This window comes from Pseudorca crassidens, chromosome 10 (assembly GCF_039906515.1).
Source record: "Pseudorca crassidens isolate mPseCra1 chromosome 10, mPseCra1.hap1, whole genome shotgun sequence".
Classification (NCBI taxonomy): Eukaryota; Metazoa; Chordata; class Mammalia; order Artiodactyla; family Delphinidae; genus Pseudorca; species Pseudorca crassidens.
The window spans coordinates 8,610,507-8,629,879 of NC_090305.1; the positions used below are offsets into that span (position 1 = coordinate 8,610,507).

A 19,373-nucleotide genomic window follows, 5' to 3' on the forward strand; every position below is an offset into this window, starting at 1 on the left:
TTTTGGGGTGAGAGAGAAGCGGGGAGTAAGTGAGCTACCATATATATAGATGACTAATGCTTTCCAAAGGAAACGAAAGATTTACAGTTATTTACAGTTATTACTACTTTGCAAAGCTTTATTTTCCCGCTTAGGGGCCAGCCCTCCAATTTTGCAATCTGATAAATAATAAAAAGCAAGTGCCACATATGAGGCGGTCCCCATGGTCTCGGTGGATATTTTTAGGTCACTGTAACATGGTTCCAGCAGTGAAGTACTTCTCCAGCTCAGGGTTATTGCCGTTTTTTTGACTCATGTTTGTTTCTCACGCTCTCTATGGCCCGGGACTGTATTCTTTACCTCATTCCTGCTATGCTGTTTCCCCATTTGAGCATCCAAACTGGCACGCCTAACAGCTGACCTATAGCCGCTTCCCTAAAATATCTCCATGGACATCCCCAGCTTGTGGAACTTGTTGCTGACCATCCGTGGCCATGAAGGTGCCTGTGCCCCCAGAGTATTGTGTAAGGGTAGAGGCAGCTGGCAGCAAGGAGTCTGAGCTCCCCTAATTAGGCAACGGACAGGGAGGGAAGCTTCAATCAATAGGGCAGCATAAAACGCCTGCGTACAGGTGTCTTTGCTTCACTCCAGCAAACATGAGGCCCTACTGGACAGAACGCTGACTCTGTACTTCACTAGTGATAAGAAAGTCCAAATCCCAAACCACTTCAGCTCCCTGCCAGGGTCTACCCAGTCACATTCCTGCTAGTGATAGGTCTCCATCCCTTCCCTTCATTTGCCCCATTACATCACTGTAACATACAATCAGAGCACAGAGCTGGAAGGAGCAACATGGTGAAAGCATTTAGACTGTAGAGATCATGGTAAAGCTGTTTTGCGTTCTCACCCCTTCAGCATTCAGCAGAGTGTGTTTTACACAAACAGGGAGCTGAACAAATACCTGACCATCTGAATACATGGAAAAGAGAACTGGATTTGGAAATAGAAGTCCTTGAGTTAAGTCTCAGCTTTCATTTTCCCCGGCCACGTGACCTTGGACACGTCATTTAGCCCAGTGGGGCTTCAGGTCTCCGAAGCTGGATGACCTCTGAGTTGCCTACCACCACCCACCCTCTCTGACTCTTTGCAGATTGATTGATATTGTCATCTGTGGGCCAACATCAACTCTCTTGAGTTACCACAAATGCCACCAACTGATCTCCCTGTCTGATTCCTCTTTAATTTCCGTACTTCAGCCAGCATCATCTTTCTAATCATCTTTCTTACATAAGCCATGTTATTTCACTTCTCTGCTTATAACTTTTGCATAGAAAAGCCCTCATTTTCAAAGTCCAAATTCACTAACTTCTCCCCGTCCTACAGTTCAGCCACGCCCTCAGCTCCTCCAGCCTTTCACAGATGCTATTCCCTCTGCCTGAAGGTCTTTTCCATATCTCTTTTGACTTATTTCTACTTATTCTTTGCATCTCAGCTTAGACACCACTTCCTTTAAGAAGCCAGTCCTCCACATCGCCCAGCACCCTGCGCTTATCCCCGTTAGAGTCTCACCACCCTGTCTTCCCATTGTTTCTGTACTTTCCTCTCTCCCAGGCAGTCCCTAAAGGCAGCATGGTGTCTTGTACATCTCTATATCCTCATACCTTAGCACAGTGCCTGGCACTGAGGAATAATTGACTGGACGTGTGATGTGTTCACTCCTGACCATCTTGCTGCACTTCCTTTCTCCAGCACCCCAGTTCCCTGCATTGTCAGAGCTCACGCCCAGGCACCAATGAGCCAGACCCTCTCGACCACTACTTTTCATCCTTATGGGTACCACAATTTTCCCCCAATACCAGTCACCTTAGGTGCTCTGTTACCTTCTTGGTTTCTGAGGAGGAAAAGAGCAAGGGTAGATATGAGGATTGATGATCAACTTCCAAGTCCTTAGGTAGAAGAAAATTAATAGACCAAAAGTGCTATCTCATATATGAACTCTGAAAGTTATACTTGGCAAGAAAGAATAAATCAGATTAAAGCCCACCAAAAACACAGAGTATGGAAATTCATGTGCATAATCAACCAGCTACCACCCTGCTTCTCCTCAACACATACAAGAGAAAAAAAATATATCTTTTGTGTATATCTTACCCGACCCCAGGTCCTAGATATTCTGTCTTTAGGGATTTATTCCTTTGGGTTAAGCCAGACTTGGAATATACATGGCGCATGTCCCACCACTCTCCATTCACATGCTAAAGGCAGATATTGCTAAATGATAGCACAACTCTTTTGGTAGGGCCTCAGAATCTTCTCAACACAGTGCTCCAGACCTCAACTACCAGTAGGTCCCCAATTTATGCCTTATTCTCTAAAAGTGTCCTTTGTTAAAATGCAAAGGCCCCAGGCTAGTGAACAGTGTAAATCAATTGAGTCTTGGGGTGGATTTACTGAACAAGTGCTTTCTTTTAAGACAGGTGAAACACAAACGACTTTAGGCACTCGGGGAAAGAAGGGTGCAGAAGGGTGGGAGGAACATACCTTGCAAAAGGGAAGGAAAGGCTAGGCAGGAACCATCACCTGAGCTCTGGGCACAAAGGTTACTGGCTCTAAGACAGAGGCTGCTGAAGCACATGAAGCAGGCACCGCTGGAGACCAGTCCTTTGGAATGCGTTCTTTTCCTGGGTTCTGTCTCCTGCAGAGCACTGCCCTGAGTGAAACTACCCCTCACATAGGGAGTGGGGGATTATCCGGATTGGCAGATGTGAAAAGCTTATGTGAGGCTAGGCTAGAGTAGGAACATCATGATTCGCTTCCAACTGCAGGTATTATGCTTGGCATGCCCCTCCCAGTAGAGCAAGAGCATGCTGTAGGGGTGAAGGCTGTAGAGTAGAAAGGGGGGGTTCTCCAGTTGCTAGGTGGAAGGCCAAGCACTTTCCCTTGATTACAGACATTGGGCACAATTCCAGAGAATTAGTGTCACCAGGTGGTTGAATGATGAAATCTAGGCCAGCTACTTAAATTCTCTGTCATGCCTCCAGTTAGGCTGTTCTACAGGCCCCTGGGCAATTGCCCAAATGCCCTTTCAGGGCTCCAGTGCCAGATGTTGATGCAACTAAGCCCATAATAATACAGGCAACAGGAATGGACCAAACCTTGCCTGATCAGCCTGTCAAGTGCCCTTTTAGATGGAATATATTTAGATGCCTTAGATCATTCAGCCATTCAAACATGTTAATTACAAATGAAACCAAAGATTAATGTTTTCCTAGGGAAAGTAACATGTGTAGCTTTACAACGATTAATTCTTCATGAGAGGGAGGGGGAACTCATGACTTGCTCTGTGTGTGCACGCATACCTGTGTATTCTTGGGCATTTGATGTTTCCATGAGTATCAAAAGGAAACACTAAGGTTCCTTTTTTCCTGAAATTTAAAGATGGCAAAATCCCTGTTAACCCAAGATAAAGGCACTCTTATAGAGCAGTGCGCTTCTTCTGGAATATTCCTCAGAGTCTGGAATGACAAGTCTAAGTTGATTTTCTCTCTGCAACTCTTACCTGCTGACATAAGCAAGGCTAGCAACAGCCAACAAGGTGAGTCCTTTCTTCTTCAGTGGATAGCAGTGTGGCCTGAGGATGACTTCAGCCAGAGAGAAGGGCAATATAGATGTGTGCTGCAGGAGAAAAGACGACAAATCATCAATCCAAGGTGCCCCGGCTGCCTCCAGCACCCCTAATTCTCTCTTCCCCTCCAGTCTACCTTCTTACACAAATACCAGATGAAACTTTCCAAAACCTGGCTTGGATCGTACTCCTTGGATGCCAAGGACCTACAGCAGGTCCCTACTGCCTACCATATTGATCCAGACTCCTTTGTCTGGCTACCAAGGCTCTTTATAATATGCTATCACCCCCTTCCTAACACACACACACTCACACACTCACACACACACACACACACACACACACTCCTTCATAGAACAAGGCTGTCTCCTTCATTCTTTGCACTTGGCATGTTTGCTCCCCCTTCACACTTCTGTTCATGCTTCGACTGTATGGAGTGTGTCTTTTCTCCCTGTATTCACATGGTCCATGGTGTTCACAGCCAGTACAATCTTCCATGATGCTGTCTCTGTATTTTCCTCTTGCTAATTTCTCCCACTCAGTTCTGCTGCATTTATATCCTGTGCCATGTAGTCTAACACTTACGGTGCGTATTGGTAAGCTCGGTGCGGGGAGAGGCCGAGGACACATTTAGCAGTGCACTTGGCACCGTGGAACTGTCCTGTCGACAGGTGATGGGTGCTGTAGGGGCTGTGAGAGTCTCCCTCTGAAACCTCTGTGTTCTCCCCCACTTCCTTCCCTGCTTCACCTCCTTCTTTATAACCATCTGTTTTCTCACATCTTTCAGACTCTTAACACTAGATTTTTTTCAAATGACATAATCAAGGAATAGTGGTGTTTTTGGGTGTGAAGACTTCTGAGTCCCACTCCTCTCTTGGTTATGGGAACTGATCTGGCAAAGGTGAACTGAGTCTCTTTGCAATGTCCTTTCCTTTCTTAAACACATTTATTAAGTTCCTCTGCCACACTCTGTGCTTATTGGTAACATCTCATAGTGTTAGTATTTTATACTTTTTACGTTTACATCATTCCTCTTTCATCCCTGCTCCCCAGTTTCCTTAGCTCTTGGAAGCCTCTTGCATCCGTAGCTTCCACTTGCAAGCTCCTTCCCAGTCCCATTCTTGAGCCCCGAGACAGCTGTGTCAGCACCTCAATTACAGTAGGGGCTGGGGCTTAGGAATGTCACAGTGCCCACGTCACCATGCTCCCATGCCCAGCTGTGCTGCTGGAGCCCTGGGTACTGACTCTGGCTGGCCTTTGCTGTCAGTCATACCAGTCTGGTGCTCAGAGGCATCCAAGGAGGTGGAAGCTTCTTCTTGCTCTACCTGTGCTAGCTTGGGTCCAGTCAGGAGATCAGAACCCTCTGATGACAAGAAATGCGACAAGTTTTAATGGAGCAGGGGTGGGATGAGGAAGCACAGGTCTTAAATATAGGGCAGTACTGGGCAGAGGGAGCCTGCAGTTCAGTGGCACAGAGCAGTCAGGCTTCTTGAAGGCCCTGGGTACCCACATTTTAGAAGCAAAGCTCGGAGGAAGAGCATTGTGGACAAACCACAGCTTTTACAGACTTTCTACAAGGTTGGTCCTGAATATACTGACTGGTTGACCACACAATGGAAAGACTTCCAGGCCCACTGTCATATCCTGCATCTTTCTTTGGCCTAATTTTAGGGATCAAAGTCTCCAGTTTCTCTGTCTCTCCCTCCAGTAAAGGAGCTTGGTGTGTAAGGGCACGTATTTTTGAATCTGACCCTGGACTAGTTACTCAATCTGTCTGAACTTCAGCCTCCTCGGTTGTAAAACGTGGCAGTAAATAGTACACATGTCACAGAGGTACTACCCCGAGGATTGGGATTAGTGCATGTAAAGGGCTTAATGCTTAGCCCAGGAGAGCGTCCAGTGAGCATTAGCTGTGATGATCACTGTTGTTCTTGATTCTCATCCTTCCCCTCATTGGTGGCCCAGTGTGGAGTGGGGTGAGGCAAGCGGCTGGGGTGTCCACAGCACCAGGTGTCTGTTTGCACCCTTGCCTGTGGCCTGCAGGCGGCTGGAGTGTGGGAGCAGGGCCATCCCCGTGGCCGTCCCATGGGTCCCTCTCCCGCCCACAGCTGGTGCCTACGCTCCCAGTGGTGGCCACCTCAGAGCCCTAGCAATACCCTGTGATAGACACTGATGCTCCTTTAATCCAGAGGCCACTTCAGGAGGCCAGGGAGGGGGCTGTCTACCCAGTACAGTTGCCTGCCTTTCTGCCCACCGTCGCTCTATCAGGAAGGTCCGACTTCTGTCAGGAACCACTAACAGCCCCATTATGCTGGCCATTGACCTGACAGACTCTATTATCCCTGCTCACAGCGGCTTCCGTCCTCTACATTAATGATCATTTGGAACAGAATTCCTGTGGAATAGTGTAGCGCGTTTGCATTAGGAGCAAATGAGTTCACAGTGATTAATGCTTTTATAACAAATAACTCAGGAATGCATGACGGGTCACCTCTTGTAGGAGCCTGCCCTTTGCAAGTGACATTCAGTTGCGTTTCCAAACGAATTCTCCCTGATGGCTTCTGGGAAGTTTACTTCAGTGATGTCATTAGTGATGGGCCATATACTGTGGCTTAATACCAGCTAAAAGGTCTCTAAAAGAATCACATTGTTTTGGCCGGGACTGGGGGTATGAATGAGGAAAGGAGGAAGATTGTATTCTGTGAGGTTTCTAAATGTTGAGCTACTGTGAAGAGCCAAGCGTGACACAGTAAACCCCCTGGCATTTCACCTCACGTTGATATAAATTATATAACCTTTGTCAGGCAGCACATATTTTTCAAAAGAGGAGGAAAAATTTAGTAAGAGGAAAATCAAATATGCTTTCTGCTTCCAAAAAATCTAATAATTAGGCTGGGATTGACACAAATTAGAATGCTGCCAAAAATTACTGAAAACAGTGACTCATTCTGTATTTCAGTTAACAGTTTTTCAGTTTCCCTTATAAACAGTGAAGCTGACAAAAATTAATTATCTCAGAGGGGGTAAAATATTTCCTTCCAAAGTAAACAAAACATCAGGGACTGAAACAATAGTATGTGTAAACAGAGGGGATGGAAGGAAGCTATCTTTCCTTGTTAACTGAGCCATCGTTTTGGTAGATTTTTCTTTAAATACCTCATTCCGAAAGCATTGGTTAAAAGGAAAAGTGTTGTTCTTTTTTCATCCTTTTCTACTAAATTACACCTTTCCTCCTGTCCTTTGTGTGATGCCTACTTCCATCGGAATATCTTGGAGAGAGAACTATAAGCATGAAAGATTGATTTAAGTGTTAGTATAATAGTTGCCCTGTAGATTCCTTGGTTGCAAAACAGCCTTATAGATAAGTACTACAATTTACCAGCCCATAGAGAATTCCTATAAGGTTATATGAGTGGCAACATAGAAAATAATGAGCACTTATTTTTACTAGCCTCATGCCAGTAGATAAGTAGCTGCTCTAAACAGCTTCCCTGTGTCTGAGGCTCAAATTAAAATGAGATGCATTTGCCTGACTCTTGAGAAAGAGGCAAGCCTCCATCACTCAGGTAACCCACGGAGCCGACAGTCTTCCATCCTTGCTGTGCAGCCTCCAGAGACTGACTCCAGAAGGCGAGGACGGTCACACTCTTATCTCTAAGATCCTTGGAGGTCCAAAAGCACTTAATTGTCTTCAGTGAAAGAAATTCAGAGAGCCTCCACATTGTAAAAATCAGACGATAGCACTTTAAAGTAACTTCTCTGCCTCTCTCCTCTGATTCATTTCCTTATTGCACCAGCTCTTATGTTGAGTGGAGCGATATAAATAGGTCAACTTTTGCCTTCTCGGGCTGGTCATTGCAAGGCTTTCTCCTTCACGTGCTGTTCCTAATCATGAGCTTATGTAGTATTGCCCACTTCACAGCTGCTTCAGTCTTCTCCTTCCTTCCACTGTTCAGGCAATGCCTGGATCTGAGAATTCACTCCTTACACTGGCTCTTCCCAAGCTGAGTTTCCTTCTGTCAAGTCTCTAAGATAACGTCTTTGGTTCGTTTATGGTGCTACTGGGTAGATATTTTAACATGAAGTTTTAGTGCACGGACAAGAGTTTACTTCTGGGTACATTAAGGAGGATATTTTTGCTTACTGTACATTAAATATATCATTTTAAAAATTTATTTAAAAATGAAGGCCTTCACAAAACCTCCTCGGGGCAAACACATGGTCAAAACATCAATTAAAACTTAAACATAAATACAACAACAGACATGAAAATGGAGGCAAAACAAACCTTAATAGCACGCCATTGTACCCAGGCTTGTTATTACAATGGCGGATCATGTTCCTTAAGCTTGAAAACTACACACAGTAAAAAGATGCAGTAATAGTTGTTTTGTAAATCCTAGTAAGGCAGTCTCTGGTTTTGATAATATCCATTTACCAGCCAAAAAACTTTACCTCACTCCTCACCAACTTCCCCCACTGCAGTTTCTGCCTCTAACTCTTACAGTTTGGGACAGTGGTGATGGTCTTTCTGGGAATATTTTGTATCCAAAAGCAGAGACCGTCTGTATTCCCTATGGCCCCCACTATGTTACTAAAGGTGCAGTTTTGCTTTAAGTCAGCCCAATATATGGTAATCTGGATATGTAGACACAGGTTATATTGCTTACATGTCTAGGGGACTTGTTTTTTCACTCTTCCACCTGCACTACCTGCAGGAGTCTTTTCCATCTCAAATTCTAGAGTTTAGAAGATAACTGGATTTGTAAAAACTTCCTTTTCTACTTTCTAGGAACTTAAGTGCACAGACTAAGCATCACTGTAATTAAAGAGTCAGCACCTGGGGATGAGGGATTGAGAGGATAAAGCACCCATAGAAAGAGCCAAAGGCTTCTCTTTGATCTCCAGTCTGCCTAGGTGGGCTGACACAGCCCAGTCAGGTAAAAGTTCAGAGGACAGAAGTCAAAAACCAATAGTTTTATTTATTGCAGAAGAGTAGTAATGTTTGCAACTTACTCTGATACGCACCACAAATAAGATGAGTTGTTGGATGGATAGATGCATAGATTTGTGATAAAGCAAATACAGTAAACTATTAATAGCAGAACCTAAGTGGCAGGCAATACAGGTGTTCACTGTAAAATTCTTTCAACTGTGCTTCATGTTTGAAAATGTTCATAATAAAATGTTGGGAGAAATATGAATAGTCTTACTGACCTGGCAAGAGAGACGAATGCTCCATTGGGCTGAGGAAGAAAAGCATGCCATTATTTATGAACTTGTATGTGAAACGAACAGGTGGTTAAATGATAACTTTCTGAATCTTTTATGGTTAAATGATAACTTTCTGAATCTCTGAACTTTCTATGTGATTTTTTACTTGCTACACTATTGTCCTTTGGGTTAATATGTAGTTTAGCCAACATTTCAAAGCAGCATTCTTCCAGGAAGCTAGTCGGCTTTGACGGTGTCCAGCCTGGTGAAGAAGTGAGTTAGATTCTATTCACTTAAGGGTAAGACAAAAGAAAGATCTGGGCTCTTGAGAGCCTGCAGTCTGGAATATATCCGCCTCTTCCCATTCTTCTCCTCTCTGTCCCTGCCTCTCCAAAGCACCAAACCCCTTCCTCTAATTTAACTCTCTCCAGCAATAATAACACCCTAGACACCAGCTGTAATCAGTGACTCATTTCTTTCCTTCTCAATCCAAACTTGATTCACTTTCCTCCTCAGATGCTTCCCATAGCCGTCTATTCTTTTATCGTCCCCAGCATCACCTCCCTAGCTTTCTTCTATTTTGGTCCATACTCAACATTGCAATTAGACCAACCTTCTTCAAACAAGTTTCATGTTAGTACTCCCCCCAAAACCTTCTGTGGCTCCCTGTTGCCTCAGTCCGCTGTCTACTCCTCTAATCTTATCTCTCTCCCATTTTCCACAATATCTCCACAGGCTCCACCCCTTCCACTCAATCCAGTCTCCTCATTATTCCTGTGTTTCATTCTGTTTCCTTCCCTAGAACTCCTCCCTCTTTTCATACACCTAACTCTCTTCTTTAATTTTTCTCTCCCAGTCAGACCCACACACTTTTGAGATGCCTTCCAACCAAAAGCGCACACATTAACATGAGGAGACGTGAAAGAACATCAGGACCCAGGAGAACACTGAAACAGAAACACGCCAACCAGAGACTTGCTGGGTTGCTGCTGTCGAGATTTAATTTTAGCAATTTCTTTCCAGACAGCCAAAGTGAAAAGAGAGAGATGGAATGTATACAGTTCCTGTTTTTTTTGTTTTTTTTAAAGGGGAAATTAAGTTTTTCCACTAGTAAGTAGGCCTCAAAGAAATTTTCACCGTTGCATCTCATTTAGGGAACACTCAGTAATAGTAGGCAGTGCTCTCACCAGTGTCCCCATAGCAAAACATTTCAGAGATCTAAGTTCCATAAAATGATAATATCTGATAAAATTTGAAGGCAAAATAATAAAACATATTTTGAAGGGGATTCTGCCAGTAAGGAGATAACATTGTATGATTATGTAGGCTTCTGCTGATCAGAGCAGTAGAGGGACTCCAGAAATAACATTTCCCCCCGTGAGAGTTTTTGTTTGTTTTTACTCTAATTGTGCGTCATAAAACAGCCAGTATTTTATTCTGTGTTGAGAGCCTAGAGTGTAGGTATTATATGCTGTTGATGACACGGAGATATAAAAGCTTGCAGGAATTCAGAGAGTCAGTGGTGATGTTGACACCCTTTCACTGCAGATCAGAAGCGTCACCAAGAAAACCATCCTGCCTCCAGGAGCTGAGCACCCAGCGCTTTCTGCAACCTCTGGGGCCCGTGTCACATGCATGGCACACCCGTGTCACATCCTGCCTTTGCATTAGATGCTGACTCTCCCCTTTCCTTCCTGCAGCTCTTTTGGTTTGCATTAGACTCTTCTGTGCTTAATTATGTTCAGTTTTCACTTTTACACTGTCAATTTCGTGTACTTTTTCTTCTGTTCTCAGTTAAATTATAAACAAGTTGAGGTCAAAGCTTTCACCTCCTATTTTTTTCAGGACTCCCCTCCACCCTCTGATTAATAACTACTTTTCGACCCATCTTCTTCATTCAAACCTAAGTGTTACAAAGTATTATAGAATTAAGCCCTTAATATGGCCTGCAAAGCCCCTGGTGATCTGGTTACCTGTCCCATCTTCATTTCCATGCCCTGCTCCGCATCCTGTGGCCTTCACCCAGCCCTCAGCCCCTGATTACGCTGTCCTCCACCCACAGTTCCCTTCCCCACCACTGGTACATTACACACACTTATGTCTCCCCTTCCTCAGCCCCCTCCACCTTCTTCTCACCTTACAGGGCTCAAGGTAGATATCCCTGCCTCCAGGGCAGAATCTGGACCTCCGGCAGGTGCCCTTCCTTGGCACGGCGGGATCTCCCTTTGCTCGTCCCCATCCCAGCGTCACATTATTGTGTTCACCCAGCACCGGCCAAACCTTCCACAGATGGAAGCAACTCGAGGCTAGGGCTGTCACCATTTCATCTCCAGTGCTTAGAACGGTGCTTAACCTCTCTGGCCACTTACTGTCTGTGGCGTTAATGAATGAATCAGTGAAACAGTGGAGTGGAGCAGAAGAGGAAGAAGAGTTCCTCTGCATAGCCTGGGAAGATAATCAGTGTCCCAGAGTGAGAAGACAACAGCTGCAGGCCAGACTCACCTGGCTTGGCAGCCACATGTCGGGCTGTGCCCGTGGTTAGCAGGGCCACAGAGTCAATCCCACTTCAGGCTAGTCACCTATACCCTTTGTCATGGCTATAGATGGCTCCCCAAATCCTGAAAATGGGTGTTGTGGGTCACGGGGAAACCTGTGAGAAAATGTGACTCCTGGGAACAATCTCTGGGTGCCAACATTACAGCAACTAAACTATAGACTCAATAAAGGGGTGTCACCAGCCCTGCAGCCCTGCAGGAGTTGGCAGCCCTGGAAGAAGAAGTCAGGAAATTTTTATCCAGCAAAGGCTGTTCTTTGGGACGCACTGGCCTGTGGCCCTCCATTCTGAGATTGGGACAGGTGTAAACAAACTCCCCAGGTTTTGTTCGGTATCTTCTTTGTACCCCCTCCTCTATATCAATCTGTAATCCACGCTTCCTCCGTGCTTCTGTGCCTGGCTCCACAGAGCACACATGGAGACTTGTTTTTAAGACATAGACAGATGGGCAGCTCTCTAGAAAGCTGCTCTGAGTTGGAGAAAGGGGACTGTTCTTTTCAAGAAAGAGAAAGTTTCAGAAGCACAGGAATCTGCTCCTGCTTTAGAGCCACCACCTCTCAGGGCACCTTCCGCTCCTCTCAGCTATCTTGTCTCCATGTCAATAAAGGACTCAATAGGTAGGCAGCTGCTTTCCCTGGGAGATAAAGCAGTGAATCAGGAAAGTACCCTGTAAGCACAAGCACCAGGGCAGAGTTCCAGATTCTCCATGTGATGGATCCCATGATGGACCAGTTTCCACACTTTCTCCTTCCTGCCTCTGGCTTTCCCTTGCTGACCCATCAGGGTACTCCTAGAAGGACTCACCAGCTGTTCTGCAAGAATGGCAGTTGCCCACTGGTGATTTTCCCAGATGTGTGTACTTGGTTGAGTTAGGGTTTGTCTGCATGAGGGGCACGTGAGCTCACTGTGGGGTTTTGGTGGTGGTGGGGGGTCTTCCCAGTAGAGGGAGGAGATGGATGGGAGTGGCGCCTAGAGGTAAAAGAAAAGTTTGCTTGGGAAATGACCTCATTTGCTATCCATCAAATATCTTATGAAAAGCAGTTATGTTTCAGCACTCCAGGCAATTAAAAGGTCCATAAGATATGGTCTTGGAACTCAAAAAAATATTAATGCATTTCAACTTACATTTACTGTAACCCTACAGGTTTCACACTACGCCTGGGCTAGTTCTAAAGCATTATGTAGTGGAGGCTCTGAAAGTGTTAGACAGCAGTAGGCAGCACTGGGTTGAGCCCTTGAAGTCCACAACCAAAGAGAACAAGTTCTCATTTACTGCAAAGACCTGCTTCTCCTTCACGCACTTCATAAAAATCCTTCACACCTAGGAGACTCAAGGGTTTCTCCTCATCAGCTTTTGTGGCATCCCAAACTGTCTTAATATCTCATAGGCAGTCACTAAGCTGTGTTTTGTTCTTTCAAAATAAAAGTCAATTTTAATTCCCTTTTATTAAAAGCAGGTAGCTATAATCACAGACTACTTTTTCAATTATGAACAATTATTTTTCTTGCTGAGAATCAAAAAGCAAAACAAAATGAAAACAAAAGGGCATCTGTAGGATATCAAAGACGAAGTTCTGTAAGATAGTAGGTACACAAGTTTGGTGCTCAGAAGAGAAATCTAGCTGGAGAGAGAGATATGGGAGCAGAGTGCAGAACTTTTTTTAGTGGTAGTAGATGAGATGACCCAAAGGGAGTGTGTGAGTGAGAAGAATAATAAAGGATCTAGAAGTAAACACTGTGAAAGGCAGGGTTTCTCAGTCTCTGAACGATTGATGTTGAAGAATAGATAATTCTTTGTTGTGGAGGGCTGCCTCTGCCTTGTAGGATGCGTGGCATCATCCTTGGCTTCTACTCACTAGAAGCCAGGAGCACCTACCCACCCACAGTTGTGACAATCAAAACTGTCTCCAGATATTGCCGTGTGTTCCCTGGAGAGCAAAAGCAATCCCAGTTGAAAATCCCTGATTTAAGTGATGGACAAAAAAAGAACATCTTGCAAAGGTAGTTGACAAGGAGTGTCAGAGAGTCCGGAGGTAAAGGAAGATAATATTTTGAGAAAAAGATGTGGTAAATTTGTGTCAAAGATCAAGGAAAGGTATTAAGACGTGAGCACCAGCATCCCTGGTTTTAGGGACGAGAATGTGTGGTGAGCAGAGAGGAGCTTGCTCCTTGTGTCCCCGATTGCTCCTTCTTCCTTCTAGGCTGACTCCCGTGTTCCTTGTCCAGTCTCCTGCATCTCTGGGTTTCAACCTCCTGTTCGTAGTATTTTTAGACCTGGACCTTGGAGCCCCTGGAGCTCCAAACCCCAAGAGTTGGGTGGATATCTAGACAAGTTTTTAAGTGTAAAATTTGGGAACCTACATGTGGCACAAGTTGATTACAAGTCCACTTGCTCAGAGCCCTCTACACTCCTGGGAATGCAAGCCTGTGGCATTGAAATTCTCCCATTGCCAAGAAATTTGGCTTACTTCCTTATCGTGGTCCTCTTAGGAGAAATAAAACAGAATTTCTCAAAAGGTCACAAAATTCCGTCTCACCAGAGAATAGTAAAAACGTGGCTTTTATGAGTTCCTAGATGTGTTTGGAGAGAGATGTCAAAAACACACAAGCTTTTATTCCCAAGCAGTTTGTACTAGGAGAGCTCTCCAGAATACCCCTCTGAAATGATTGTGCATTTTTTGGTCTCCAAACTCGGGGGAAAAGCACAAAGGTTTTTGTTTTGTTTTAGTTTGGTTTTTATAGCTTTCAGATCTGAATTTTCACTGGTAAAATCTCTTCTGATTAAGGGAAGTGAAATGCTGAAATCTCCCCTGGCTTTATGAGGGTTTTTTTTTGGTTTTTTGTTTGTTTGTTTTCCAATTCTGCCCTCAACATAAGACTCCTGATTACTACTGAACTCTTAAAACATTAGGTTCTGGCTTTATGGAAGCGGGGCTACAAGAAGTTGCTTCTGCAGGTGGCCTGGCTTTAGGAAGACCAGTATAAATGCCATGAAGCCACACATTCTTGACTGCTTTTTAGTACTGAAATCCACGGATCTACATTAGTTCCTGGTTCATAATTTTCAGAAGGACTGGAGAAGAGCAGAGATTAGAATGACTCTCAGAATTATAGCAGCCTGGAAATCCTGAACAGAAGCCAGTCTGACAAGGTAGAAAGGTTTGCTTTTACCATTTGTCCTAGGGTTCTGACTGGTGGTTTTTTGTTGTTGTTTGTTTGTTTTCTTTTTATGAGTGTGTGTATGTATATTTCTTTGTGTGATTTTTTTTTTCTGTTTGATTTTGCTTTTACCATTTGGCTTGGGGTTCTATCTTTTTGTTTTCTTTTTTTTTTTCCTTTTTTTCCTTCCTTTTCTTCCAAGCCTTGTGACTGGCAGGGTCTTGGTGCTCTGGCCAGCTGTCAGGCCTGAGACTCCGAGGTGGGAGAGCCGAGTCCAGGACATTGGACCACCAGAGACCTTCTGGCCCCATGTAATATCAATCAGTGAGAGCTCGCCCAGAGATCTCCGTCTCAGTGCTAAGACCCAGCTCCACCCAATGGGCAGCAAGCTCCAGCACTGGACACCCCATGCCAAACAACTAGCAAGATAGGAACACAGCCCCACCTATTAGCAGAGAGGCTGCCTAAAGTCATACTAAGTTCACAGACACCCCAAAACACACCACTGGACGTGGTGCAGGCCCAACAGAAGGACAAGATCCAGCCCCACCCACCAGAACACAGACACAAGTTCACTCCACCAGGAAGACTACACAAGCCACTGAACCAACCTAACCCACTGGAGGCAAACACCAAAAACAACAGGAACTACAAACCTGCAGCCTGCGAAAAGGAGACCCCAAACACAGTAAGTTAAACAAAACACAGTAAGTTAAAAAAAAGACAGAGAAATATGCAGCAGATGAAGGAGTAAGGTAAAAACCCACCAGACCAAACAAATGAAGAGGAAATAGGCAGTCTACCTGAAAAAGAATTCGGAGTAATGATAGTAAAGATGATCCAAAATCTTGGAAGTAGAATGGAGAAAATGCAAGAAATGTTTAACAAGGACCTAGAAGAACTAAAGAGCAAACAAACAGTGACGAACAACACAATAAATGAAATTAAAAATTCTCTAGAAGGAATCAGTAGCAGAATAACTGAGGCAGAAGAACGGATAAGTGACCTGGAAGATAAAATAGTGGAAATAACTGCCGCAGAGCAGAATAAAGAAAAAAGAATGAAAAGAATTGAAGACAGTCTCAGAGACCTCTGGGACAACATTAAATGCACCAACATTCAAATAATAGGGGTCCCAGAAGAAGGAGAGAAAAAGAAAGGGTCTGAGAAAATATTTGAAGAGATAATAGTTGAAAACTTCCATAACACGGGAAAGGAAAGAGTCAAGTCCAGAAAGCACAGAGAGTCCCATACAGGATAAATCCAAGGAGAAACACATGAAGGCACATATTAATCAAACTATCAAAAATTAAATACAAAGAAAAAATATTAAGAGCAGTAAGGGAAAAGCAATGAATAACATGCAAGGGAATGCCCATAAGGTTAACAGCTGATCTTTCAGCGAAAACTCTGCAAGCCAGAAGGGAGTAGCAGGACATATTTAAAGTGATGAAGGGGAAAAACCTACAACCAAGATTACTCTGCCCAGCAAGGATCTCATTCAGATTCCACAGAGAAATTAAAACCTTTACAGACAAGCAAAAGTTAAGAGAATTCAGCACCACCAAACCAGCATTACAACAAATACTAAAGGAACTTCTCTAAGCAGGAGACACAGAGAGGTAAAAGACCTACAAAAACAAACCCAAAACAATTAAGAAAATAGTAATAGGAACATACGTATTGATAATTACCTTAAATGTAAATGGATTAAATGCTCCAACTAAAAGACACAGACTGGCTGAGTGGATACAAAAACAGGACCCATATATGTGCTGTCTACAAGAGACTCACTTCAGACCTAGGGACATGCACAGACTGAAAGTGAGGGGATGGAAAAAGATATTCCATGCAAATGGACATCAAAAGAAAGCTGGAATAGCAATACTCATATCAGACAAAACAGACTTTAAAATAAAGACTATTACAAGAGACAAAGAAGGACACTACATAATGATCAAGGGATCAGTCCAAGAAGAAGATATAACAATTGAAAATATTTATGCACTCAACATAGGAGCACCTCAATACATAAGACAAATGCTAACAGCCATAAAAGGGGAAATTGACAGTAACACAATAATAGTAGGGGACTTTTAACACCCCACTTTCACCAATGGACAGATCATCCAAAATGAAAATAAATAAAGAAAAACAAGCTTTAAATGACACATTAGACCAGATGGACTTAATTGATATTTATAGGACATTCCATCCAAAAACAACAGAATACACTTTCTTCTCAAGTGCTCATGGAACTTTCTCCAGGATAGATAATATCTTGGGTCACAAATCAAGCCTCGGTAAATTTAAGAAAATAGAAATCGTATCAAGTATCTTTTCCAACCACAGCACTATGATACTAGATATCAATTACGGGAAAAAAACTGTAAAAATTACAAACACATGGAGGCTAAATAATACGATACTAAATAACCAAGAGATCACTGAAGAAATCAAAGAGGAAAACAAAAAATACCTAGAGACAAATGACAACGAAAACACGATGATCCAAAATCTGTGGGATGCAGCAAAAGCAGTCATAAGAGGGAAGTTTATAGCAATACAATCCTACCTCAAGAAACAAGAAAAATCTCAAATAAATGACCTAACCTTACACCTAAAACAATTAGAGAAAGAAGAACAAATAATCCCCCAAAGTTAGCAGAAGGAAAGAAATCATAAAGATCAAATCAGAAATAAATGAAAAAGAAATGAAGGAAATGATAGCAAAGATCAATAAAACTAAAAGCTGGTTCTTTGAAAGGATAAACAAAATTGATAAACCATTAGCCATACTCATCAAGAAAAAAAGGGAGAAGACTCAAATCAATAGAATTAGAAATGAAAAAGGAGAAGTAACAACTGACACTGCAGAAATACAAAAGATCATGAGAGATTACTACAAGCAACTCTATGCCAATAAAATGGACAACCTGGAAGAAATGGACAAATTCTTAGAAAAGTACAACCTTCCAAGACTGAACCAGGAAGAAAGAGTAAATATGAACAGACCAATCACAAGCACTGAAATTGAAACTGTGATTAAAAATCTTCCAACAAACAAAAGCCCAGGACCAGATGGCTTCACAGGTGAATTCTATCAAACCTTTAGAGAAGAGCTAACACCTACCTTTCTCAAACTATGCCAAAATATAGCAGAGGGAGAAACAGTCCCAAACTCATTCTGCAAGGCCACCATCACCCTGATACCAAAACCAGACAAAGATGTCACAAAGAAAGAAAACTACAGGTTAATATCACTGATGAACATAGATGCAAAAATCCTCAACAAAATACTAGCAAACAGAACCCAACAGCACATTAAAAAGATCATACACCAGGATCAAGTGGGGTTTATCCCAGGAATGCAAGGATTCTTCAGTGTACGCAAATCAGTCAATGTGATACACCATATTAACAAATTGAAGGATAAAAACCACATGGTAATCTCAGTAGATGCCGGAAAAGCTTTCAACAAAATTCAACACCCATGGGGCTTCCCTGGTGGCGCAGTGGTTGAGAGTCCGCCTGCCAATGCAGGGGACATGGGTTCGTGCCCCGGTCCGGGAAGATCCCACATGCTGCGGAGTGGCTAGGCCCATAAGCCATGGCCGCTGAGCGTGCGTGTCCGGAGCCTGTGCTCCGCAGCGGGAGAGGCCACAACAGTGAGAGGCCCGTGTACCACAAAAAAAGAAAAAAGAAAAAATAATTCAACACCCATTTATGGTAAAAACTCTCCAGAAGGTAGGCATAGATGGAACCTACCTCAACATAATAAAGGCCATATATGACAAACCCACCGCCAACATCGTGCTCAATGGTGAAAAACTGAAACCATTTCCTCTAAGATCAGGAAGAAGTCAAGGTTGCCCACTCTCACCACAATTATACAATACTTTTTTGGATGTTTTAGCCACAGCAATCAGAGAAGAAAAAGAAATAAAAGGAATGCAAATTGGAAAAGAAGAAGTAAAACTGTCACTGTTTGCAGATGACATGATGCTATACATAGAGAATCCTAAAGATGCTATCAGAAAACTACTAGAGCTAATCAATGAATTTGGTAGAGTAGCAGGGTATAAAATTAATGCACAGAAATCTCTTGCATTCCTATACACTAATGGCAAAAATTCTGAAAGAGAAATTAAGGAAACACTTCCTTTTACCATTGCAACAAAAAGAATAAAATACCTAGGAATAAACCTACCTAAGGAGACAAAAGACATGTATGCAGAAAATTATAAGACACTGATGGAAAAAATTAAAGATGATACAAACAGATGGAGAGATATACCATGTTCTTGGATTGAAAGACTCAACATTGTGAAAATGACTGTACTACCCAAGGCAATCTACAGATTCGGTGCAATCCCTATCAAGCTACCAGTGGCATTTTTCACAGAACTAGAACAAAAAATTTCACAATTTGTATGGAAACACAAAAGACCCCGAATAGCCAAAGCAATCTTGAGAAAGAAAAATGGAGCTGGAGGAATCAGGCTCCAGGACTTCAGACTCTACTACAAAGCTACAGTAACCAAGACAGTATGGTACTGGCACAAAAACCAGAATACAGATCAGTGGAACAGGGTCGAAAGCCCCGAGGTAAATCCACACATATATGGTCACCTTATCTTTGATAAAGGAGACAAGAATATACAATGGAGAAAAGACAGCCTCTTCAATAAGTGACGCTGGGAAAACCGGACAGCTACCTATAAAAGAATGAAATTAGAACACTTCCTAACACCATACACAAAAATAAACTCAAAACGGATTAAAGACCTAAATTTAAGGCCAGACACTATAAAACTCTTAGAGGAAAACATAGGCAGAACA

The 19,373-nt window shown here is 43.1% G+C and overlaps 1 protein-coding gene across 1 annotated transcript in view; it reads right to left on the reverse strand.

The window, feature by feature from the left end:
* Positions 1-19,373, reverse strand: part of ADTRP (androgen dependent TFPI regulating protein) — a 69,457-nt gene that overhangs the window by 22,700 nt on the left and 27,384 nt on the right. The window contains exon 4 of the mRNA XM_067755782.1: positions 3,539-3,654. Within this exon, the coding sequence (XP_067611883.1) occupies positions 3,539-3,654 (116 nt within the window). The remainder of the gene's footprint in view (positions 1-3,538; positions 3,655-19,373) is intronic.